At 38.0% G+C, this 25,468-nt stretch overlaps 2 protein-coding genes across 6 annotated transcripts in view; both read left to right on the top strand.

Moving 5' to 3' along the window:
• The first annotated feature begins 584 nt into the window (after positions 1–584).
• On the top strand, positions 585–1,805 carry LOC147644415 (serpin B9-like). The gene has a single exon (XM_086828923.1). The coding sequence runs from the start codon at positions 615–617 to the stop codon at positions 1,764–1,766; it is 1,152 nt and encodes a 383-aa protein (XP_086685049.1). The 5' UTR covers positions 585–614; the 3' UTR covers positions 1,767–1,805.
• A 5,464-nt stretch (positions 1,806–7,269) lies between these two features.
• The window catches only part of Pgant9 (polypeptide N-acetylgalactosaminyltransferase 9), a 68,699-nt gene continuing 50,500 nt past the window's right edge, over positions 7,270–25,468 (top strand). For 3 of the 5 annotated variants that reach the window (XM_086828924.1, XM_086828926.1, XM_086828928.1), the window contains exon 1: positions 7,270–7,708. The gene's annotated coding sequence lies outside the window, so the exon portion shown is untranslated. The remainder of the gene's footprint in view (positions 7,709–25,468) is intronic. The other 2 variants (XM_086828925.1, XM_086828929.1) reach the window with 1 other exon arrangement.

The raw sequence follows: 25,468 nt of genomic DNA on the forward strand, positions 1-25,468 counted from the left end.
TCATAAATTTTCGTCATTCTCAGCTGCACCTTTGGGCGAATTTCCACCACCCCTTTTACCGCAAAACACCTGTACTGCCACGCCCCTCTTCTCCTCGAGCCATTTGTCAGAGTTTCGCCAGGATGTGCGGGCTGACGGCGCAGGAGAATGGGTTTTCCAAATAGGAATAGCTGCCAAGTCATGTCATTGCCTGCTCATCTACATAGACGCAGAGATCCTGACGGGGATGGGGCAGGATACACGGCGAAGGCTCGTATGCAAAACTACGTTCGTGACTCGGTGCCAACTACGTGTCCTTCCCCTTTTTCGCGACTTATATTTACTGTTTTTCAAATTGCACTTTGCAACTTTTTGGCTGCCAGCGTTTTTTTTGTTTCCACATCCAGAGATCCAACAGAACCGATTTTTCCCAACTGTCTTCCAGAATGTGTTTATGGCTTCTTAATTGTAGGTGTGTGTGTGTGTGCCACGGTGGAGAATTAAGTATAATAATAAATTTGTTGTCATGGGTAATCTATTCAATTTTCTTACCCGTGGCTTAATTACCCTAACCAATCGATATCAGCTATGAAAGGTACAGACATTGCTGGATTGTCTACAGTTCAAGAGAAACGATGAAGGCGTTCACAGGCTTACTGGGAATGCTCCTTCTTGGAGCTATTCTGGCTGAGGACAGTTCGGAGGACTCAAGTCAGTCAGAGGAAGAGAGCGAATGTACAAACTTTGCGGGAGAATTGTACTTCAGAGTGGAGGAGTCCTTACCGGATGATGAAGACTTTGTGATATCGCCGTTGGGAGTTTCCTCGCTGCTTGGAACGCTCCTGTTCGCTGTGAATCGAACTTCTGCAATCGAAATCGCCAATTTCCTATATCCGAAATGTGATAAATCAAGTGAAGACATTTCAAGTCCCTCGATCCCAGAGCCACAGGGATCTCAACTTACCATGGCAACTGTTGCTTTGGTTCGAAGAGGAGTTGATGTTGACAAGCAGTTCGTGGATCAGGCTGCTGAGCTGGGCTCCTATGTGTTTAAGACAAGCTTTTGGAGATATAGAAATGAATTCAATGAGTTCGTCTTTAACAAGACCAATGATAGATCCTTCTTTGCTATGGATGGACTTTTAACGCATAAAATGGAACCAGGCGTAGATACCCGCCTGCTTTTCTACAACAATGTCCGCTACAGAGCTCAATTCGAACAGAAATTCTCTTATTCGAATGGGAAACTGTTTGCACCAAGAGTCAATGCACTACTCAGCCATATTCCAGAGCTGAAAGCCGACGTCATGGGCCTTCCCCTGCTTAATACCTCTGCGTATCTGCTGATCCTGCAGCCCGATAAAGGAGTCAATTTAACAAGTGTGTCGCAAAGACTTCGTACGGTGGATGTGCGACAGTTGCCCAGCAAACTGAACCCGTCTCCGATAGACATAACGATGAAAAAAATATTTAAATATAAGTATATATTATTGCGCGATGCTCTGAGGGAAGCGGGCATTAAAAGCGTTTTCGACTTAGGCGCTGCCGAATTGATCGCCTTTAATAAGGAAGTGCCTTTTGATGACGCGCTGGTAGTCACCGGAATCAACCTACTTGAATACGGAATTGATACTGAAACTGATAAAGTGCACACACATAATGTCGTTGTTAAACAGCCGGATTCGCTTGAATATGCCAAGTTCGAGGCTCTCGGTCCCTTAATTTATGCAATTGTAGACAAAGATCGTGTTTACGTAATGGGGCGCAGTCTCAGGACGGTATCTTAAAGTACAGAATCGGTATTAATAAACTGTACAGCAATTTAACCCTTTCTTTTATTACATAAACGTGAAAAATGGTAATTGATATGAGGGCCTAACCAATCAATTTGTGATTTTATAGTTCCGATGGATTTTCTACAGTTGAAAGCAAACCATAAAGGTTTTAGTTTATAATAATTTATGAAGTTTAAAAAGAAATTAAATGCTCGCCAACTTTTAATTAGAAGCATAGAAATTTATGAATTTTTGACTCAGCTATGTGTGAGGTTTTTAAACTTTGATTTGTCGGTAAAAGATATACAAATTTTGAAAAATATTGATGCAAAGAATACAAAAGTTTATATATTCCTTTCCTTTCTTAGGAAATTTGCCAATCTACATCTACAAACACGTTGAGATCCTGACAGGGATATTCGGCGAAGACTAAGTTCGGTGCCAACTACGTGTCCTTCCCCTTTTTACGCTATTTATATTAACTGTTTTTTAAATTTCACCTTGCAACTTTTTGGCTGGCAGCGTTTTTTCCACATCCAGAGATCCAAAAGCACGGAATTTTCGCGCTTGGCCCCAGAATGTGTTTATGGGTTCTTAATTGTGTGTGCCACGGTAAAAAGAGAAAACGTTTTTTCCCCAATTTTTTCATTTATTATTTTGTTTATGCCAATGGCTTTGACAGTTTATGTTAATCCCGGCTGTCGGCACAGGGCTGCGGGATAATGGCCATAATCAGGTTGGTATAAATATTGATTAATTACCCATCATGTTTGCACATATTCCAACGGCGAATATTGTTTTCAAATATAATTAAATTGTTTTTACACATTCTTTCTGATTGGTAAGCATAATTAAGCTGCTTAATTGGCCATGAATTGAACAATGAACAGTGTCATTGATGGAATGATTAACTGGGCTAACAGGAGACAAGGAAATGCACTGGTGTGCTATGAATTGATAATGGGAATGAATAATATAGAAGATAAAGTCCCCAGATTGATTTTATATTATGTATTACATTTTAAGCCTTCATTTCGTTGTCCTTGAGTGGTATTAATTTAAATATATACTTACTGTACGCATTATAGATTTTTTATAGAAGAATTAAATACAATAAATGTTTTCTAAATCAAATTAAAGTTTTCATAGATGAAAAAGCCACTAAAATTAAAATTCTAAACGGAATACATTTGGCCCTTAGTAAAACGTATAAGCCTTGGATTAACTTTTAGCTCTCTAATCGACCAAAAGGATCAAATTGCTTTGCTGTCTTGTTTGTGCTGCAATTTTAATTGCTTGCAAAATCAATAATCAGCAATGCGGCATAAACTATTTATGTGTGTCAAGCCAATTGCCAAGTTAAGTTCCCTAAACTAACGCAAATACACAGGCGAACAACAAATAAACACACACTAACACTCACTCACACGTGCCAACTTCCGCTCACTCACACCAGCATAAGCAAACTGAACTCGAGTCAAAAGTTATGGCAGGCAAATTGACTTGGAGAAATTCTCTGCTCTGCGAAGTATGCAACGGTTTTTCTTCTCAGTTTTGATATTTTTATTTGGCACTTCATTCATGTTTGTGTGTGTGTGTTTTGGGTGTTTTTGTGGCGCTTTTTGGGTTGTATGTCTCGGATGGAAGCTAAGCCGAGTCAAAATCTAATTGGATTTGTGCCCACTCAATGAACTGCAAACGAAAAGTGTTTTATATGATTATTATTCCATCGGGAGCCTCCAGGGACCCGAGAAATGAACATTTTTATTCCCACAATTTGCACTTGCCATAGTCCATTAAGCCAAAAGTGCAAGTGTATGCACAAATATGTGTCAGTGCATACTGAGAAAAAGTTAGATAAAATATAGATAGAATAAACTGAAATCTTAAAATAAAATATTTAAAATATTATTTAAAACATTTGTGTGAGAAAAGTCAGTAAGAGTGCAAAAATACATTGTGTTAGTTCTTACACTTATTAATACTATATGGAAGAAACATTTAAATATGATTTAAGGTGATAACCAAATTTACCCCCTTTTCATTAAGCTATTATGATATATCCTAAAATATTAAAAAATATTATTAAATGTTACAAATGTTCGGGAAGCCGAAGTTATATACCTTTGCAGTTTGTATTTGAAATAGAATCGAATCGGAAATCGATGATAACTAAGCTTTAAATATTTGAATTTTTTTATTTGATATTTATTAATATTTTTTATGACAATTCAAGGTTTAAGAAACTCATAACTTAACCAAGAATGCTTTAAATTCAATTCGGAAAGTTTACCAATGTTGGTTTTATTTGGATTAATTTATCTGCATATTAAATTTAAAGTTTCAAGATATTCAAATGTATCCCATTTTTCTTACATTTTAAGATCATATTTTCATTTCCTCAGTGCACGTATTTTTATGTTAAAATATCTCTATTGAAATGTGTTTCTTTTTTCCGCCTGTTATTCCGCTTTTATCGAGCTGCTCTTGTGAAGGCGACAAAATATTTGCCACGCGACATTTTTCAGCAATTAGGCGTAAAAACACGTAGCTGGAATGGCGCGGCGGAATCCCCGGGCATACTTTGGAATCGTTGGGTTTTATCACGGGTGAAAATCTGGATCACTAAAACAAAAAAATAAAATAAAGAGTGCAAAAAACAAAACAAGAAAGGAGAAAAAAGGGAGCAAGCTCTGTGCCTGCAGTCTTTAATGAGACGGAAAGCGAGCGCCAATCGCTGCAATTAAAATTAATTACAGTATTTGTCAGCTTAGCCGGAGCCAAGTAACTAACTAACTGGCCACCAGGTGAACCAAGCTAACTGCCTGGGATTCATTCAGGGGACTATCCTCCACCTGGCCGGGATCCAGGGGAGTGTGGGAGAACTGCTTTGATTGCAATCGCGATCGTTAATTAAATGTCGAAAGGAATGTTGTTGTTGCAGTCAGTGTTTGTGTTGCAGATGTTGCTGCAGTTGTTGCTGCTGCTGCCTCCTGTGCGTAAAGATCAGCCAAAATGGATAAGGGCCAAGTTGCTGTTGCCTTTGGCTATTTATATCTGCACCACGTTGTTGCACGCAATGCAATGTACATACAAGACGCTGTTGCTTATGGTGCTGCTGATGTTGCTGCTGCTGCAACTTTGCCCCGATGTTGCTGCAGTTCCTGCAGTGGCTGCTGCGGGCTTTATCGCCCTTGATCTTGGCTAAATCGAAATCGCCGGCGTTGCGTGAAGTGTTGCAAATGAGTTTTTGTCTGGGGCGTGCATTGAATTTTCAATTGGCCGGCAAATTGGCAGCGCCAACGAAAACAGTCATCAAATGAAAATCACAGGTGGCGGCGCAGCTGTATTGAAATTGCTTATTTTAAGTCATTAGGCAAATTAATGATTTTGGCAAAGGCCTCAAAACAGAGCTAGCCCTAATTTAAATTAGGTAACTGAGTTAATTCTGTAGTACTTACTATGAAAGTATCCACGATTATTTTTTTTGTTCCACGAAACAAAGCTTGTTTAAATATAAACAAAATACCCTCTAATACTAGCTAGTATAAACATTTAAGAATGCAATCTGAAATCACAAATAAAACCTTTACATTCACCTTAAACCAACTGCTGAGCCCTTTTCGTATGTATTGACACCAATATTTGCCATTACCATTGTTTATTGCAAAAATGCAGTTGTGTAAACAGAAACTTGAGTTATCAATGGCGAAAAAGTTGAGACGCTGTACGGGCCAAGAAAACTTTTTCGCCGCATAAAGGAAAAACTAATGAAAAATGCAACAACAGTGAAAAAAAACGTTGATTGGTGTCGTCCCGCTCATTCTACCCTATCGTTTCCCTCTCTATCGTTACCGAAAACTTGGCCATGTTTCAATTGAAAGAGCCAAACAAAACCAATGAAAAGTCCATAACGAACTGTGCACTAAACAAAATAATCAGTGATAAGAAAGGTAAATGTTTAATAAATTGGAAAAAATCATAAACAAAGGTTTGAGACGACACTGTATCAGTTGTAGAGAACATTTTTATATTCCTTTTTAATTTATATTATTTTTTCCTATAACTTATCTGAGAAATACAAATATCATTTTGTTAAAGTTGTTAACTATTTTTTTTCTATATTTTAGAAAGGTTTTAAAACAATATTAAAATAAATCATAATTTAAATACTTTTTACATGATTTTCCAATTAAATTAGAAAATGCCCCTTTTTAACTTCTTAAATATTAGGAAGAAATGTATTAAAATATTTGGGAATAAATTTCTCATATTTTTTCTTAGTGTATAGAAATGCGGGAAATGCGGGGAAATGGAGAAGGTGCGAAAGCGAAGCAATTGAAAACAGTTTCCGTTGGTGTTGCAAATTGTCAATTTCGTGGTCGATTTTTTGCACTTGTCAATCGCTGTGTCAAATCCAAACAAAGTTACTGGCCGAAAGTTAATAGATTTTGCTTTTTAAGCGTTGCCAATATTTTAATTAATATTTGCGGTGAAGTAAATCGGAAAAGTCTGCATTGAATATGTCAGAAACAAACGTTTTGTCGAGGAGTTTTCATTCTTTTTTTTGTACCTTTCGGCAATCGACCCTCGCGGCAAAAACAACAATGCAAACATTTTCAATATGCAAATTAGCCACGTGCAAAGCAATGGCCAAGACAAGTGCAGCTGCCAACATGTTGCAGGTTGTGTTCGAGTATTAAGCCGGCTTTAGGAAACGAACAGGTTCAACGACAATGGTTCGATGTTGTCACAGTGATGAGCACTTCAGGCGGTTGGCAGTAAAAAAGGCTAAAAAGCCGAAGCTGTATACCCTTACAGTTTGAAATTGGATCAAAAATGGAATTGACTCCTTCACTGCGTTTTAAACTTCTGACTGGAGTTATAATACCCAGCAAAGGGAATATTTAGGTACCCTAATTCTTTAAAGCAACGTAATTTATGATGTAGCTAATTTTAGTACTAAGTTTTTATCTAGTCAAGCGAATGATTAATGTTTCCTGAACACCAATCAGACTTGATTGCTAACTAACTTTACATGCTTTTTACTGCACTTAAAGTGTGCGTCAGTATGGGGACCTTCTGGGGAGACCCTTATCCAATTGCTGGGACATAACGCACTCAGTCTTTCCCCCTCCCTGCAGCTTTATCGTGGACCTTTCTTGGATACCCTCACATTCCCCAGCTCCGTTTTCCATATTCCAGTATACGGGCTCATTTGTCATTCACATGCGCACAACAACAGCAATAACTATAGTAACAAGAATGTTAGGCGCAACAACAAAGGGTCCTTCTGTGCCACACTCACCCACTGTGTGTGAGTATGTATGTGTGTGGCTTATCAGCGAGCGTTTATCAGACAAAGAAATGACCCAAGCACACACTCCAACCACACACAACTAGCCGCCATGTAACTCTCAACACGAACTCAAACTCGAACACGAACTGGAACTGGAACATCGAACATGTTGGAGGGACGCCGCTGCCGGCTAAAACCGAAACGAAATCTGTATTTTATTCTTCAGTCGATTTTTTACCGTTGAACCAGTTGGAAGTCGGTCCGTCAGTGCCAATGAGCCAGAGAGTGAGCGACTGGGAGAGCGCGCGTGCTGCAGTGAATTCGTTGCATTTCTCCTCCTCTTCCACTCGCACCTACACTAGGTGTTAATAAACGCGCGCGGGCCTGTGTTCCGTATCAAGTGTGTGTGTGTGTGTGTGTAACAACAACAACAGCAAATCGCAGTCAGCTGTGAAGAGTCTTTCAATGTGTGAAAAATAAATAAATGCAAATGGTAGCAATAAGCAGAAATTACAAAATAATAGTTGTGAATCGGCCGGCACCAAAACCAAACCAAAAATATAATCAATCGCACTTTGCACTTGCCACGAATTGGAACCTGTGAATTTTTGACAGCAGAAACAAGGAGGAAGAAGGAGAGAGCGAGAGCATAAGGGTAAGTGTAACGGTACATAAAACTTGTAAACACGCGACATAGGCTGTCTTTCTTGCGCAGCTCGCACCTGCTGCTGCCTCTGCTGCTGGCGCCTCAGCCCTGCCTCCCTTTCGCACACACACTCGGTCTACACTCTTGGGCCGCCACACTCCACTCCCAGTGTCCACGCCCCCTCGCCTTCTTGCCTGACAGCAGATCAAACAAAACATTCTGCCATTGCTGTTGTGTTTGTTGCTGTCGCTGTTTGGTTTGCTGTTGTTGCTGCTGTTGCCGCTGTTGCTGCTGTCCGTGTGCCCCGTTAACTTCGGCTGACATTTTACAATGCCCGCCTCTTCCTCTTCAGCTTCTTCTTTACATGTTCTTGAGCTTGTTCTTCCCACCGGGTCCTCCATCTCTTTCTCCTCTTACTGTGCTTTATTTTTTTTAGCGTGCGCTGACTTTGTCTGCGGGCCAAAAAAAAAAAACAACAATCAAAGTCTAGGGAGTTAGACAAAACTTAAATACAAGACATAGTTGCAGACGAGAATAAAGTATATATGTATATGTATAAATATTAAAGATTCTTTAGGTTAAATTTAAATATAATTAAAGATTTTTCTAACAATGCTAAAAAATGTCAAAAAATCCTAGTTCCAGTTCCCTGTTTTTCTGTAAACAAAAATATATGTTTAAAAAGCCAAATATATACTTTTTATATCATTTCGTGTTATCATAAAAAATCAATATATTAAGTGAACCAAAAAATGATCCTTTCCACTTAAAAAAATATATATAATAATATAGCATAACTTATAAAAATAATATATATTTATTATATATATTCTTATCTCACAAAACCTTCCTTCTCAAGACTTCCCATCAATTATAGCCAACTTATCTGATATCTTTAAAATTGCCTGTGATTTCTATAATTATTTCACCTGAAAAAGGTGGTAAGCACCTGTGAGGCACTGGCATGATATATTGAAAATAATATGCTACATAAGCACTTCCTACAATTATAATAATTAAACAAAACAAAAAATTTAAGAAAATTATGATTTATTAAAGCAATTTCAAAGATTCGTAAATAAAATTAAAAACCCAAGCATATACATTTCTGTTTCGTATTAAAGCTAGATATTCTTTTAAAAAGGTAATATAATTCGGTTGTCTATAGAATATAGTTAAAACTTGGTTAATTTACAAGCTTGCTGAATATAATTTTATGTATTTTCTCCTCCCTTGCAGTTACTTAGATAAAAGCCAGCTTAGTTTCAGGGCTAAAATTAGCTAAGCACCGCACCTGATTAAGAGTATCTGTGCTTCCCCGTCTTGCTTGGTAATTCGTGTTTTTGTTTGCAAATTACTTTTTATTGGCCATTTCCTTGACTTTGCTGGCTTAGGGCGTTCGTCGCTCTCCACATAATTTTGTTGTTTTTTTTTTTTCGGCAAAGAAAAATCAATAAATTTCATTTGATTTTTATAGCCGCCTTCTGCGCTCCTAGCAGCTGTGTCTCTGTATTTGTTTTTACTTTATATACATATACGTATAAGTACATGTCTGTCTGTGTGTGTGTGGGCTTTTCCGAGGAGACCCTTGAATGGGCTCGCTTTGTTTTTGCCTTTGGCTTTGCCATGGCAGCACTTTTACCCCTCTTCAACTCCCACTCGGCCAGCCCCTTTTGGCCCGCATTGTCTGTCTGCCTCTGTGCGTTTTGCCGGGTTTTGTTTTGGTTTTTGCCTGAAAACCTCACTGGCCTAGAATCTGGCATACAAAATAGCAAAAAAAATAATACAGAATTTCCCCTTTTTGTTATTAATTATCAAAGACGGTCGTTAGTTAGAGCTGCCACCCAGATTAGACAGTTGATTCGGGCGGGGATGGATTGGTGTCATGGCTAAAAAGAGGCGCTTCACTCACAAGACGTCTAATTAATCAGAAATTTTTATTACATTTTAGATTGTATTTTCTGTGGCATAAATAAGAACCAGTTCAGCTGGTCAAGTATTATTTTCAACTGGTTTCGGGGCAGACTGTCTTTTAAAGTTGCTCGTGTGTGTGCGTATGTGAGGAGAGATTAGATAAGATTAGATTGTAATATATTTATATATACTTGTATCTTTAGTGGACACTCTTTCGGTTATCTGTTGCTGCGGGGAAGACATCATTATGGAATAGTTTGCGGCCTAAATAATTATAATTATTGCCGCTCTATGTCATATAACGCTTTTATTATGATTTTATGTGAATTTATTAATTTACCGCTTGTGCTAATTTGGGCCTTTTTCAATGGGTTTTCCTTATCATGTTTTCAAGCAATCTCTCAGATTTCTGGAGTTCTTAAATTGCTTTGAAAACAATAGTTTTATTTGGTATTGAAGCAACTTTCAATGCCACAAAAATAACATTTTCTGCTAATAAATTACTTCCTTAACTTGACACTTTCTCGAATTTTGCAAAAAAACAAGGCAAAACTTACTTTCTACTTAAACATAATTAAGAGTTCATACTGCCAAATGTGACATTTGCGATATTTTATACTGGCTAATAAGACATGTGCGTATAAACGTGTTAATATATCATATGCATAATATAGCTATTTCAATTAAAGCACCTCCCAGTGACAGGTAAAAGCGTCGTTTGTTTTACTGCCCGAGAGACTTCCCTTTTTCCGACGCTTCGCAGAGTTTTCCTCCTTTGGCTTATATTTCCATTTAGCATTTGCTTAATTTCATAAAATTCACCTTCATCGTCTGTCTGTCTCCCTGTCGTTTGTCGCTTGTCGCCTGTGACGACGAGGGTTTCGTTTAATTTCATTTCCATTTCCATTTTCATTTTCATAAAAACGGGTTTCAGGTGAGAAAGAGGCCTGGGTTCAGAGGTCTCTCGTTTGGCTCGTTTGATGCTTGGTTGCATCATTAAGAAGCAGCAACGGCAATTAAATTTAATTATTTATGTCGGCCCCTAAGAAAGGGGTAAAGGTAAAGGTAAAGGTAGAGGCAGAGTCAGAGACAGAGGCAAAGGTGAGGCACAGATATGGGGGGCCACCTGTGGTCAGGCGGTAAAAGTTGAAGCTGTTGCCATTTATGTTAATTTCGATGAATTAATCACTCCGCATATTAGTCTCCTTACATCACGGTCCATTCTTTGTCTTGCCATTCGTGGCAATATGGCATTATAGTCAGCCATAGTGGCTTATGGCATGGCACAATATCGAACAGGTGCCAGGTGAATTTCCATATCGTCTCGTACGGCCTCTTCTTTCCCTGAATTTCGCACGTCTGCACGTTCTCTATTGGAAATGGGGGAAAAAAAGAGACAAACGAGAACTCGAGTGGCAGTTAAGTTTTGTTGTAAAAACGAACAAAAAACAGTTGTCAAAATGTGGTACATGGGAAATAACATTATACAATATTCTTTGTCTTCTGGCTGGTTGCACGTTCTCAACTGTGGATCGAATTGCCACAAATACTCGTTCTGCTCCCAGTATCTAATGCATGGAATGTCGCAGGGATTGATGGAGATTCCCGAAAGGGAGAGAGGTCTATATATATAGTACATATATCCCACATTCCAGCAAGCGACGGAAGTGCTGCTCTGCCCCAAGTGGTTGGGTGTTACTGATAAACCAGACCTTAACCCAGTTTAAAGCACACTCAATGATAGCTTTGAGTGCCAATAGATAGGAGTATCCAATTTGGACAGACAGGTGACAGGTCGTTGGGTATATCTACATATATTGGTTTGTGACAACTGACAAGGGATAATATGGTCACCTATTCTTTTATATGACTTTAATCAAGCTATAACATTTTACTACTATTTCCTAAGAGATCATAGCATTTCCTTCTTTTACAAACTGTATATGTTGGTTCTAATAATTGCATTTCTTTCACAGTTGAATTACTCTATTATTTAGTTGTTTCTCCATTATTCTCCATTTAGTTTTTCCCATTTTCCTGTGACCTACTAATTTATCTCTACAAGAAAGTTTCCCCTTGAAAGATGGCCTTTGAACAAAAGCTGAATCGCAACTCCTTGCTGCTATAGCAAAACGAGATCTTTTGTCAAAAGTTTCGCTGTGTGTTAGTCTTTTGCCCAATTTCAGCTTGGGTTTATTTTTCATGTTTTCCGTTTTGTTTGTTTCTGGTTGGTCCCCTTATAATTTTGCTTCCTTTTGGCTGATAACAATGTGGAGAGCAAAACTTTTTTTAGCAGGCTTTTATGCACTCCCCTGGTGCTTGAACTCAAACTCAAACCCAAAACTCGCACTCACACTCGCACTTACTCATTCTGGGGGCGAGTGTGAGTACCTCAGAGTTTGGTGGAACATTTTGGCAACTGCTTTCAGCTTCTTTGCCTTTTTGGCTCTTTTTATTGTTTGCCAGCTCCTCTCTCCCTCGAAAAAGGAGTGAGTAAAGACTGACGCGTAATTCATTACTTGTTGAGGGTTTGTTCTGCTGGCTTTTGTGCTTGTGCTTACTTAGTTACTTCCCCCGGAGCACCATCATCTCCATCTTCCCAGGAGGAGGGAGGTAGAGAGAGTAAGATGCGGAAGTTTCTCTAGAGATATCGCACAAACTATTTGTATTTGCAACGGCTTCTCATATTTTACTAGCTCTTCATGCCTCTAATCTGAATGTTTACGCCGCCCGTTGCCTTTTAATTCCGCGGAAAGTCCGTCCGGGCTGGAGTGTAAACAAAAGCGAGCACAAAAATTGTTCAATGCGATAAGCAGTTTCTTGAATAAAGTATATATAAATTTATAAATGTAGGCTGTTGCTACTGGCGTAGCTCTGGGGCATACTTATCCCACACCCAGATTCTCTCCATGACTATCTGAAAATATGATGGAAAAATTTGGAGTGACCCAAAGTCGACTTGGAGATACCCAAGAACTTAAAGCTTAAACTGGATAATTTGTAAATTATTTTAATAGACTTAAATATGAATTTCATAATATTTATTATAAGTTTATAATGAGCATTGTTACCCTTTAAATATTAAAGTATATCCCTCTCCATGAGCCCCAAGAATGCATACAATTACATTATTATAACCACTTAATCCACATAAATAAAACTTAAAGCCGGTCAGAAATGAAAAATAGCATAAATTTCGAAGTATTCTGTTAAATAATTTTTGTTAAGCTCCACGCATAAATTTATTGTTCTCATTTTGTATTCATAAGTTGCCATAAGTTGGCCGAGTATTCCCCGTGAGGGATCCTTGGCCAAACATATTCCGACCCAAATGAATACAATGTTTAACCATTATGTCAGGGCCGCATGGGAAGGCTTTCTTCATAAATTCATAAAATTTCATACACATAAATTCACCGACAGTTTACATTTTGGCATATCTATAGGCGCTTGCCTGCTCCGGAACCCCTTTGTTTATATGATAATGAGAGCGTCTGCGCCTCTGTGTTCGGTTCCAGTTGATTTCTGGGCGGAGGGACGGATTTTTGCAGACAATCTATTTCGCTGGCCTTTTTATTTTTTGCCTATTTTGGCCAGAATTCCTTGCTGAACCCCCCAAGCCATGTCATGTGGCAGCGGCGGGCTGCTGCTGCTGTTGCTGCTGGCCAATTTATGGCCATGGATACTATAAATTGCGGCCGGGCTATTGATTTGCTGTTTGCCATTCAGCTGCTGCGTGTGCTGACAGTTGACAGTTGAGTTACAAGGTCATTAAGTGGGGGGAACGGGGCAGGGCATGGGGTGCTGTGTGTGGGAGGGTGGTGGCAGGACGCGAACCCGAACTCCAACTCGTTTGTGCGTCACGAGATACAAATGTATCTCTATGTGCCCACGCATCGCTATGTGCCTGCTTGTGTCTACGCAATTACGGGTAATGTCCAAAGCGTGGATTCATTTCCGTTTTAAACAATTCTTTTGTGTTTTTTTTTTGTTTTTGGTGTTCTGTTCGGGCCTTATGATTGATTGATGGTTGGGAATAGAGAGGCTGAAAGGTCACTGGGATGGCCTGAAATGACTGGCAGCAATCCCTCATCTTTTGTGTGTTCCGCACAAAAGCGGGCAGCCGAAGATGATCCCTCGAATTGAGTTGTTCTGCCTTTTTGTATCACGCCGAGATACAAATCTTTCGGCTGGGATTTTGTTTTTTTATCCAGTGAAAAGGGTATACATTAAAGAGGGAAGTGTTTCCGACCTTTTGCCATATATAAATATATATATTTTTAGGTCAGTAGCAATGATTTTTTGTTTATATACCAAAACCTTTATAAATCAAACTAATACCTCAGGTTGCTATAAATCAACTCAAACTTTTAAAGGTGATTATTTGGTATGTCTCAGTCTGTTTAGTCAGCATTGTCTTTCCTCCCATTTGAGATAGCCTATTTTCTACTGTTCTTTGGTCTTGGATTACCATTTCAGTTTCGGGTCAATTAGTTTGTTTGGCCAACTGTTTGACACATGGACAAGGCTCTAACTGGAAATGGAAGTGGAAGTGGAAGTGGGTCGCCGTCGGAGCTGCCTGAAAATGCAATGTGAAAAGATGCGAACGTGAAGGCGAACGCTTTCACCCAACTCGAGTGGCAAGATACAAGATACGAGATACACATACTGACAGCTACTTAATCGAAGTAGCCGCAGTCTAAAGTGAAATGCTGCGTTGATTTTTATGCATTTGCAGCTGACCAAAGACTGAAGAGAGCATACACCAGAGACCCAAGACCCAAGACCCAAGACCAAAGACCCAAGACCAAGTTAAGGCCCAAGATGAGTCTCGGTTTTCAGGGCAGATGACTGCCGCATTCCACTCAAAAGATGCTGCAGGCCCCGAAAAAAACTACAGACACTCGTACTCTCTCGTATGTGTAACCCAAAGTCTGGTCTTGGGGTATCTTTTTTGTTTTTGGTGGATGCAGGAGAACCTGTTTGGTTTGGGATTTGGCTTCTTTTTTTCCCTCCTCTTTTTTTATATATATTTTTTTTTATTCTTGTATGTTGGAAATTTACGAGTTTGGCGAATACCCAGCGAGAAGAATTCAATGAACTCGTCTTCTAACTTGGCTCCACCGTCTGCGTCTCCGTCTCCTGTCTGCCTGGGCTAAGTGGGCAGATCCCAGACATGGTCTTAGGCCATGTAAATGGGGGTTCTCAACAACCCAGGCTCCTCCCCTGTCCTCGGTCCCCAAATCCTCCCAGAAATTGCTTTCGAATTGGATTAGCTGCATATAAAAAACAAACAAAAAAAAAGTTTCTTTGTAGGCCCACAAAACTTGTAGGCCGCATGTTGCAGTCGTGTTGATTTGTTGTTGCTGCCTGTCCCAACATTTGTCTTGTCATTGTTTTTACTACTCGTATCTCCTTTTTTTTTGTTATTTATTTTTTTGTCCTACTAGTTGGTAGTTTTTGGGCCCGGGACCACTGGCAATTAGCTGCAGATTCTGCTGCTCCACTTGCCCCATCAGCTGTGACAAATCTGTGTGCGCCCCGCCCGCTCGCCAAAAGATATTTTTAATTGTGGACAACGCACAATTAGGTCCTCAAGTTATAATTAAATGTGGCCAAAGCTCTGATGGCCACTAAGCGACACTAACAGTCAGGCATCTAAGTTTTAATTGCTGTCATTTGCTGAAGTGCCCGGAGTGGCAGATGAGTTTGAGTGGTCGAGTGGAGGGGAAATCACTATAAATACATTTGTGCCAAAGCGAAGTTTTTGTCGATTTGAATGCGAAACACTTTTGCAGTGATATTTCTTGATAGAATAATTAAATTTAGAGTGGCTAATGATGAAAACTTCAACAAGGAATGCTCAGATAAACAATTCAAATTTAATTGGCTAAATAAAATACATTTTGTGCAAGGAAAAATCAAGATCAATTAAATTAAAAATCTTTTATTTGGGATTGAATATTGATAAGTTGAAATCCTATACAAAAGTGCCCAGCAAAGCAATCAAAAATAGAATTCTATAAACATAAACATTAGAATATAATAAACAATTGAATAAATAAATTTCCATTAAAGAGCTGCTGCCAGTTCAACTGTTAATTACACTTAAATAACAACAAAAAAGGAGAGCTAGCTTCGGCACGCCGAGGTTTGTATTCTCTTGCAGATTGAAATTCAATCACTAGGAATTAATACAATTTAAATTATATATATATATTTATGTAAAAAAGCCAATAAAGTAATGCCTGATCTTATTTCATTCATCTATACATTTTCTATTATTGTATGGTAGCTATATTATATATTATATTATTATATTATATAGTAGTCCAATTTTCATAAAACTGCAAAAATTGTTAGATTTATATAGAATGGGTTTATATCCAACTTGATGAAAATCTGTAGAAAAATGAAATGGTTATAATTTTTTCTTACAATTTTGCGATCGTTCCTATGTCAGCTAAATATGTATATATAAAGTTCACAGATTCGACATGCTCCGATTTATATACTAGGATAATTATATAGACATATAACTCCATACTTTCATTCAATAGCTTTTAACTAAAATTGTTCCAAAACACATCTCGCACATCTGTGCATATAATAACCAAATGGTTCTAACATCCCCGGAACGAAGTGACGTCTGCCGGCCAAGTCTCAGAAATGTGTTGTGTTAAAAAAGTTCATACATACTTACTGGTCATAGATACTTACTGATCATAGCTATTTACTGGTCATATATACTTACTATTAAGAGTTACTCACTGGTCATAGATACTTACTGTTCAGAGTCATTTACTGCTCATAGTTATGAACTTAGTGCTCATGGTTAATTACTTGTCATAGTTAAGTACCGATCATAGTTCTATAAATGGTCCGATTGTTCCTATGTCAGCTAAATATGGGTATATATATAGTCAACCGATTCGCCATATTCCGACTTATGTATATACTAGAAACATTAAATAGAAGAATAACTCTATAGTTTTAGTTAAATAGATTGCTCTTTGTTCCAAAACACATCTTGCACATTTGTGCATATAATTCCCAAGTGGTTCTAATATCCCCGGAACGAAGTGACTTCTGCCGGCCAAGTCTCAGATATGTGTTGTGTTTCAAAAGTTGCAAGTCATTGTTTATTAGTGTTCAAAGTTAGTAACTGATCATACATACTTACTGGTCATAGATACTTACTGATCATAGTTACTTACTGATTATAGTTACTTAATGGTCATAGTTAATTACTGGTCATAGATACTTACTGTTCCGAGTTACTTACTGCTCATAGGTAATTACTTCTCAAAGTTAATTAGTGGTCATAGTCAATTATTAATCATAGTTCTATAAATCGTCCGATTATTCCTATGTCAGCAATATATATGTATATATATAGTCCACCGATACGCCATGCTCCGATTTATATATAGTAGTAAAATTATATAGACGATAGTTTCATAGAAATAAACTTAAATTGTTTCCAGGACAAATCTCGCACATCTGAGCATATGATTCCCAACTGGTTCTAACATCCCCGGAACGAAGTGGCTTCTGCCAGCCAGGCTTTAGAAATGTGTTGTGTTACAAAAGTTGCAAGTCATTGTTTATTAGTGTTCAAAGTTCAAAGTGAGTGACTAGTAACTCATACATACTTACTGGCTATACACACTTATTGTTTATAGATACCTACTGGTCATAGATACTTACTGTTAGGAGTTACTTACTGGTCATAGATACTTACTGTCATTTACTGCTCATAGTCATAAACTTAGTGCTCATAGTTATTTACTTGTCATAGTTAATGACTGATCATAGTTCTATAAATCGTCCGATTGTTCCTATGTCCGCTTTATATATATATATATATATAAAAATAGTCTACCGATTCGCCATGCTCCGACTTATATACTAGTAAAATTATATAGACGAATATCTCCATAGTTTCCTTCAAATAGCTTAAATTGTTTCCATAACAAATCTCGCTCGTCTGTGCATATGATTCCCAACTGGTTTTAACATCCCCGGAACGAAGTGACTGCTGCCGGCCAAGTCTCAGAAATGTATTGTGTTACAAAAGTTGCAAGTCATTGTTTACAAGTGTTCAAAGTTAGTAACTGATCATACATACTTACTAGTTATAGATACTTACTGGTCATAGATACTTACTGTTCAGAGTTGTTTATTTATTTTTATTTATAATTGCTGATCATAGTTACTTACTGGTCATAGATACTTACTGATAGTTTTAAATTACTGATCATAGTTACTCATTGTTCATAGTAACTTATAACTATACATCGTTTCCCTGGCAGTTGTATTATATAGTATTCCGATTTTCATAAAAATAAAAACAAAATTTTATAATAATGAATGACATTTCTATTTTAGTCTTTAATAGGTTCACAAATCTGCATATTCAATTTAAAATTTTAGGAAATTAAAATTTTAACGATAAAATTGTGTTCTTTTGAAAATTAGTTTTTCGTCGAACATGGTTAAATCTATTCGGCTGTTGATTCTGATCAAGAATATATGTATATAGGATTTATAGGGTTGGAAATTATTCCTTCACATCGTAACAAGCTTCTAAAACTAAAACTATAATACCTTGCAAAGGGTATAATAAACAAAGGAAAAATCTTAAAAGTGTTTATGCTTTGAACATTTTGTTTGTATATTCTTTCTCAAATGAGTTTTCCCAGTAAATCATATTTTATTCAACACTTTTATAGATAAGATTCAATAATCAACCATTTAATTGCACAGACAATAGATTTTTTCAAAGCAAACGGCACAACTAGTGGGGATAAAAAACATCTTCAGTTTATGGCAACAGACACAGAAGCAACTCTAATGACTTGAACTAACCTTCGGCAACAAATCACTGCTGTCAGATGCGGCGGCAAAAATGAAAAATAAATATACAAAAGATATAAAATAAAATACAAATACAAATACAATGGCCAGGCAGCAGAAGATTTAATAAAGCAAGCACCACCGACGGAACACCGAAAGGCCAATCAAGAGAAACCTGTTGCAATTCTTTGCGTTTGCGTTTGCCTCCAACGACGGGTCTCGTTTTGGTTTATTTTTTCTGTGCTTTGTTTTATATATAGTATTCCGCATACTGCGGATCGTTTTTGCGGCAATGCAGACTATTCTGCTGCCGCGTGTTCACAGTTTTCCACTGTTGTTTTGGCATTAGGAGGCATGAATGTTCATTAAACCGTAACCGCAGAGGCAGAGGCAGCAGGCAACAAGGCAAAAGCAGAAGTTGTCAAGCTCTGGAGCTCACCTGAAAAGCCAAACATTGCCGCAAATGCCAATGCAAATGCCTCAGGTGAGCGGAGCGGAGCTCACCTCGAACCAAGAGCCGAGAGTCGAGAGCCATATCAGTGGCATTTAAGCAGGAAGGTGCCAATGACGCTGATTAGCTGGATAACAAACTCCAAATGCCCTTTCAAAAAGTCACATTAAATAAGTATAAGAAGTGACAACTTAATACCCGGCTTCTTGCTTCACATAAAGAATTGCATACTTTGAAAGGCCAGCTGGAACACTCTGATTTACTCTGAACAAAACCTTAAATAAATAAACAAGTACTTGGCCATTACAAAATATGTAAAATCAAACTTAGGCCAAGTGCTTTTTTGTTTATAGCAACGAAACGTTTTCCCAACGCCTCCAATTTGTGTGGCCAATCAGTATTGCAAACAAATTGTTTATACAACTTTGACGTAAGCTTATTTTGTACTTGAATGCTTTTTTTCTCAGCTATTTTCTACTATAACTCAGACAGAAAATAGACCACGCAAATTTGTTTTTCACAAGTCAATTAAAAATGTACAAGTAATATTTTAAGGTTCTAGCTGCAAATAACTAAAAGTGTCATTAAATTAGCCAGAGCCTGGGGGTTCTTATGGGGGCTTAGGTAGATGTTACACTCATTATACCCCGATCCTCGTCAAGCGTCAAACACAAAAAAGGTTTCAGCTTACAACGCTGTGGGTAAAAATAAAAAATAAAATAAAAGAAGATAAAATATAGGGAACAAGAAACAACAACCAGAGAGTCAAACGCGCTTTTGGCCTTCGGGCATTAAACTTTACTTAGCCATGGGTGCTGGGGGTTTTATTTTTGTATTTATTTTTTCTCTCAACTCGTAACTTTTTACATTTGTGGCAAATGTTGCATCATCATTAATACAAAACGGCCGCAACAACGATGATGTTTCGCTTGGATCCCCTTCTATATAGTAGTAGTTATCCCCCATCTCGATTCCTGGGGAGATCCACTCATCTATCCACAATTTTTCCACTTCTTTTACCCTCTCCACATCTCGTATCGACACTTTGAAATGCAAATGCAGACGATGATGACAGCTTCCCCACCTTCCATCTTCAAAGGCATCATCTGCACGGAGAATAAATTGGGGAACTAGATCGGGAAATGTATGTAAATATAATGATTTACAAAATAAATATCATTAAGACCTTGAAATACCATTCATATATCAGACAAGTAACCTTTAAAAGAGTTGACAAGCATTTTTAAAGAATATTTTAATAGGAAACCAGAAACATTTTATTTTCCGTGGAAGCCTTCAGCCTTTTGTTAAACAAATTGATGCTGAATGGTGATTCACAATCTGTTTTCTTGTCAAACAAATATTTGACAAACTTTTTTGGCTTGGCAATCGTTCAGCTGTGTTGGGCCTGAAATGTTAATGGTTAATGCCAGGCCTATAGACTCTGGCGAAGGTGCAGTTCATGAGTCAGGCCTATAACCAGAAAATGTCAGTCTGATGAAAGAGCAGCAGCAGCAGTGGGCTTAAACCTGAAAAAGAAACAGGCTGTACTACTCACCGGCGACTGCAATTTATCACAGGTTTGCGAGTTGCAACAGAAAAAATTTGTAAAATGCATTCAGGTGCCGCAAAATATTTAAAGCATGCCACCAAAGTCGGTAGGGAGTCTGGGCCTTTGACTGGGGGCTTTAGTGAAGTCATTAAGCTGGAAGTTAGGTAACTCATCGGATGGATGGATGGTTGGATGGTGCGCCATGAGGCAATTTTCCGAGCCCTGCGGCAGATTCGAGTGCCGAGAGCTGTTATAGCCAACTGTTGGCGTTGCGGGCCCAGTTGATTGAGCCGTAATTAGGCGGCTGCTTCATCGGATCTTGCCAGGTTTTCTCTGATTTTTCACTGATTTTCGTAATCTTTTTTTTCTACTCTCCGAGTGTGTGTGTGTTGCAAACTTAATTAGATGGAGCCGCGTCGCGTTTGGTTGTCAGTGGTTATGTGGGTCGCCGTCGCCGGGTAATCAACACCCGCAAAAATGGGTTACAGATATACGCTCAGATAAATGTATAATTTGAAAACTCCCAACAGAAAGGCATTCAAATTGACATGGACGGCTGCGACTCCCTGGCATTGTTGTGGAATGCCAGGCACGTTGGAAATTAACCAAATACAGAATACTATATATACATATATAAAAAAAAGAACAGAGCCCAGAATATATATAAAAAACATAAGCAAATAAAGCGAACAGCGAAAAGCGAACTGGGCACGGTCCACAAGGTGTTGAGGTGACCAGGGACCGAGACCAGAACCCCAAACTGAAAACCCAAACCCAAGACCAGGTGAACAACCGTCTGATTACCTTTTGGAGATTTTTACAGCTATTTGCTTATGCCAGTCTCGCCTCCTCTCATTCACTCTCTCCCCATTGTCGACTCTTTCTTTCTTTTGTTTATTTTCCAAGGGGCACCTGTACTCTTGTTGTTGAGCACTCTAATTATATTTTTTCGTTTTTTGTTTATAAACAAAGAAAGTTTGTACAAAAAATAATTAAAAACAACATTGTGGCGGGTGGAATATCTTTATGCTATTGCAATTACGGTTTAACCAACTGAAGCTGTAAATTAATTCAAATTAAGCTGTTATAGCTGCATATTTTCCAGCCAAGTCGTTGATATAATTAAGTTATTTTTGGTGGAAATTGGTATTTCATTTCATTAAGTGTGGCTGCGTGTGTGTACTAAAATAATTGGAGTCCGAATGTAACACCAATTACTAAGTAAGTTTAGCATATAAAATTTATAGGTTTGCAGGCAAACTAATTAAATGAAAATCACTCAATATGTAGTAATATTTGTCCTCTGAAAGAGTGAAAATACTGCCTCTATTTATAGTCATCATTAAGTTTCATTTTTAAGTAACATTGTGGGTCAGTAATTGCATTGGAAATTGGTTTATTAAATTGTTTAACTAGGCATGTGTACTAAAAATTACAACGGGACCAAAAATAGCACCATGGGCCGCTAATTCCTGGATGTTTTTCTATAAATATTTATTCTCTTTTACAAATTGCAATCGAGATTATGCATAATATATAATTACCGCGTTTTTATCCTTATCTATAAAGTAATTACACTTTGTTTAAAATACTCCATTCCATTCAGATTGGATAATTCTTTTGAATGCTTTCATTTACATAACTTTATCACAACATTCATGGAACATTTCCCGCTCCATCTTTCATAAGTCATGATTATTATACACTTTTTTGCCTCTCATATTTTCTTTTGAACTTTGGCTAATTTTTTGTTTTGTTTGAAGTTATGTAAAAATAATGCCCACTCCATCAATGCTGGTGGCTCTGGTGGCTTATTCATTCATTCATTCATTTTTTGCCCCCATCATCATCATCATCTGCCGCGGCCATCGTCACCGTTGGATCACTTTCACTGTCGTTTGGGTCTGTTTTTATTTTCATATATTTATTGTATATTTTGAGTTTTTGCCATGTTGATATCATCAATAAATAAATGCGATAAATGTTTTGTATATTTTATTTAGGCTAACGTTTTTGTCATCAGTTCGATTACTATTCTGTTTGTGCGCTATTTTTGCTGTTGGCAACGTTAAAATTCATTTATAAAAATTCCTTTTTATCAAATTTGATATTGGATGTGCAGCAGGAGCCGGTGTAATCGGCAAACATTTCCCCTCTAAAAATAACAAAAAACTTCCGATTAAAACTGAAAAGAATGACCTTTGCACAGCAGTTGCATAAATTTAAATAAATGTAAACATTTTTGGCAGCGAATGGGCAAATATTTGTCAACGAAATAAATGTTTAAATGTAAAGTAAATGCGAAACAGACAAAGAATTGCGGCAAGGTGCAAATATTGGGGTTTGTTGTCCCCGTAATGAATGTATGCAAATAATTGCCATATCGAGTGCGATGAATTTACAAGCTTGTTCTTACTGTCCGCATGTCTTTCAATATTTGTTTCATTTATCGCAGAAATATGCACGTGCCTGATCAGTCAATATGTTCTATGTTTATCGCATTGATTTTAACTATCGATTGTGAATCAAAGCTGTCAGGCAATTTCGTGGAATTTGAAATTAGTTTTTTGATTGATATAACCTCGTTATAAGTTCTTTAATTTTTCTTTATTTAAAGATAAGATTGGTCACTGGGTTTTTTTTTCAAGGTGATTGTATTTTGTTTGTAAATCATGGCTAAAAATATCTTAAGTGAAACTAAAAGTGGAATAAAGAGATACTCTACCTTAACACATAAATTTATCTACCTGTTGAGGCCTTTATCAACAGAACTTTTCCTATCTGAAAGAATATAATTTAATCTAGGCAATACAACTTAATTAACTTTTTATAGTGCCTTTGAACTTCAGTAAATTTATAAATATTTATTACCAATTCTTGTTAGTTAAAAGAACTTTACAAAACAACTTGCCTTACTGTCATATGTGCGTTGACTTTCAATTGACTTTAGGCCCTGACTTAATTTAACTTTGCAGCTGCAAAGTATCTTTTTAGCCAACTTTGAGATACAGATACCGATACTGCAACCCACGCAGCTGCTCGCAAATTCAGGAAGATGCAGTAGCTCAGCTCAACGAGGCCAACGTTAGTGCAACTTTTACAATCGTAGCTAATTAGCAAATTCATGCCAATTTCGAGTTGTAACAAATAAAATTACAAGGTGCACGTGTCGCTTTATGTAATTAGTTGCAACATGCTGGCAAAAGTTCCAGCAGAGATAAGTCCTTGCCTCGTTTGGGGTGATAAAACAAAAGTTATGTCCCATGGGAACGAGTCTGGGAACTGGGAATGGGAAACTGAAGAACTTGAGAACTGGCGAAACTCGGGGAACCGCGAAAGCTGAGAAACTGCGAGTCGCATAATTCATAATGAAGATGTTGCAAAGAGCGATCGCTCCAAAGTCTGGGCCAAGGGAGTGCTGCTCGTTTATCACAATGCAAAAATGAGGGGGCTTCCAGAAGAAGGCCGGCGGGTCCTGCCGGTTTCAAAAAGGAGGATGGTCCCCGGATTCTAAAGGAAGTCTTCGCATAATTACAAGTTTTAACTCGGAGCCGCGGGTCTGTGCCTATTTCTATGAACCATTGGTGATGGGTACAAGTTGCACGATTTGTAAGATCTTTCACGAATTCAAACTTTATCAATAGTAATGTAAAGAAAACATTTGTATTTGTATTTGGTTCAACATACTTTAACATCTTGTTTTTTTTTAGATTTTCTAAACATTTTCTAGTTTCTAGTTTACCTCGTGTCACGAGTCCACTTCTATTGGCCACCGTTCAGCTACTGAAGGCCTTTGAAGGCCCAAATCGATTTCAGTTATTGATTGTAATGATTCCTTGGGCCCCATCCTTCATGTCTGCATCCTCTGTGTCCCAATATATCCATCCTCGAGCCTCTCCCTATCTCGTTGTGTGCCCCTCTGCTATGATTAATTTTTGTGTCGAGTCAGGTTTTGTGGGTTTTGTTGTTGCCCGTTGCCTTTTGTGATTTGAAAAATTAGTGCAAACTGCAAATGATCATAAATCAAACAGTTTTGTTGATTGCATTCGAAGTGCCCACAAATTGCATGATTTTGCAATTCCTGTGACTGCATCTCTCCTGCAGTTGGCATTCCCCGGCAATGAATCCCAGTCCCTTGGCATCTCTGAAGCCTGGAGTTTGTGTGGAGGCCATTCCTGTGCCTGGTAGTTCCGCAAATAATTCGAATTTTTGCCAACGCAAAAACAACTTGGTCGGAATTATTGCCTGGCATTTTGTTTTTTAGTGCTTTGTGTTTATTGTATTGTAATTAAATTACCTGGACTCGTGAGGTTCTTTAAAGATTCTCAAAGAATCTGAGGGAGGGCGCTCTGTCTAAGCCTCAAATATTTCCAAACCGAGATCTTAACTCAATGACGAGATGACGAGGCCTCAGATAACTGGTTTTCCAGCTATGTAAATCAACGCTCCGACTTTAGTTAATACACTCGCACAGTAAAGAAGCCTCGCGTGTGTAGTTATGGCCACACGACCTTCGCTCATCGATGATTATGCGGGATATAGCATTGAACACACTCGAAACGGTTCAAGACAATTGCACAAAATTAACCAGAGATGATGATGATGATGATGGCCCCCATGACGTAACCCCGCCACTTTGTCCGCCGATCATTTGCAAATAATTTACGCCATTTATTTTGGGCAGACAGAGAGTCAGAGCTAGAGAACAGAACAGAACACCTTTCGTCGGTTGGGAATCGTTCGTGTAATCGGCTTAAAGTTTATGGACCACCATTTACCTTAATGAACTGCCACGGCCCTTGGATGCCTTGCAGCCGAGTTTGGGTGGTCGATTTCTGTAAGCAGCTTAAAGGCGATCAGATCGCCACAACATTTAGTTTTCGCTTCTGTTTTCTGTTGCCTTTGGATTTATCTCCTTTTCGGATACTGCTACTCGTTGCCAGGGGAAAATGCATACGCTCTCCGGTTAAAGCATTGCTAATTAGTGTTGCCA

The sequence above is a fragment of the Drosophila serrata genome, unplaced genomic scaffold (genome assembly GCF_035046125.1).
Source record: "Drosophila serrata isolate PLE 108 unplaced genomic scaffold, ASM3504612v1 contig_184, whole genome shotgun sequence".
Classification (NCBI taxonomy): Eukaryota; Metazoa; Arthropoda; class Insecta; order Diptera; family Drosophilidae; genus Drosophila; species Drosophila serrata.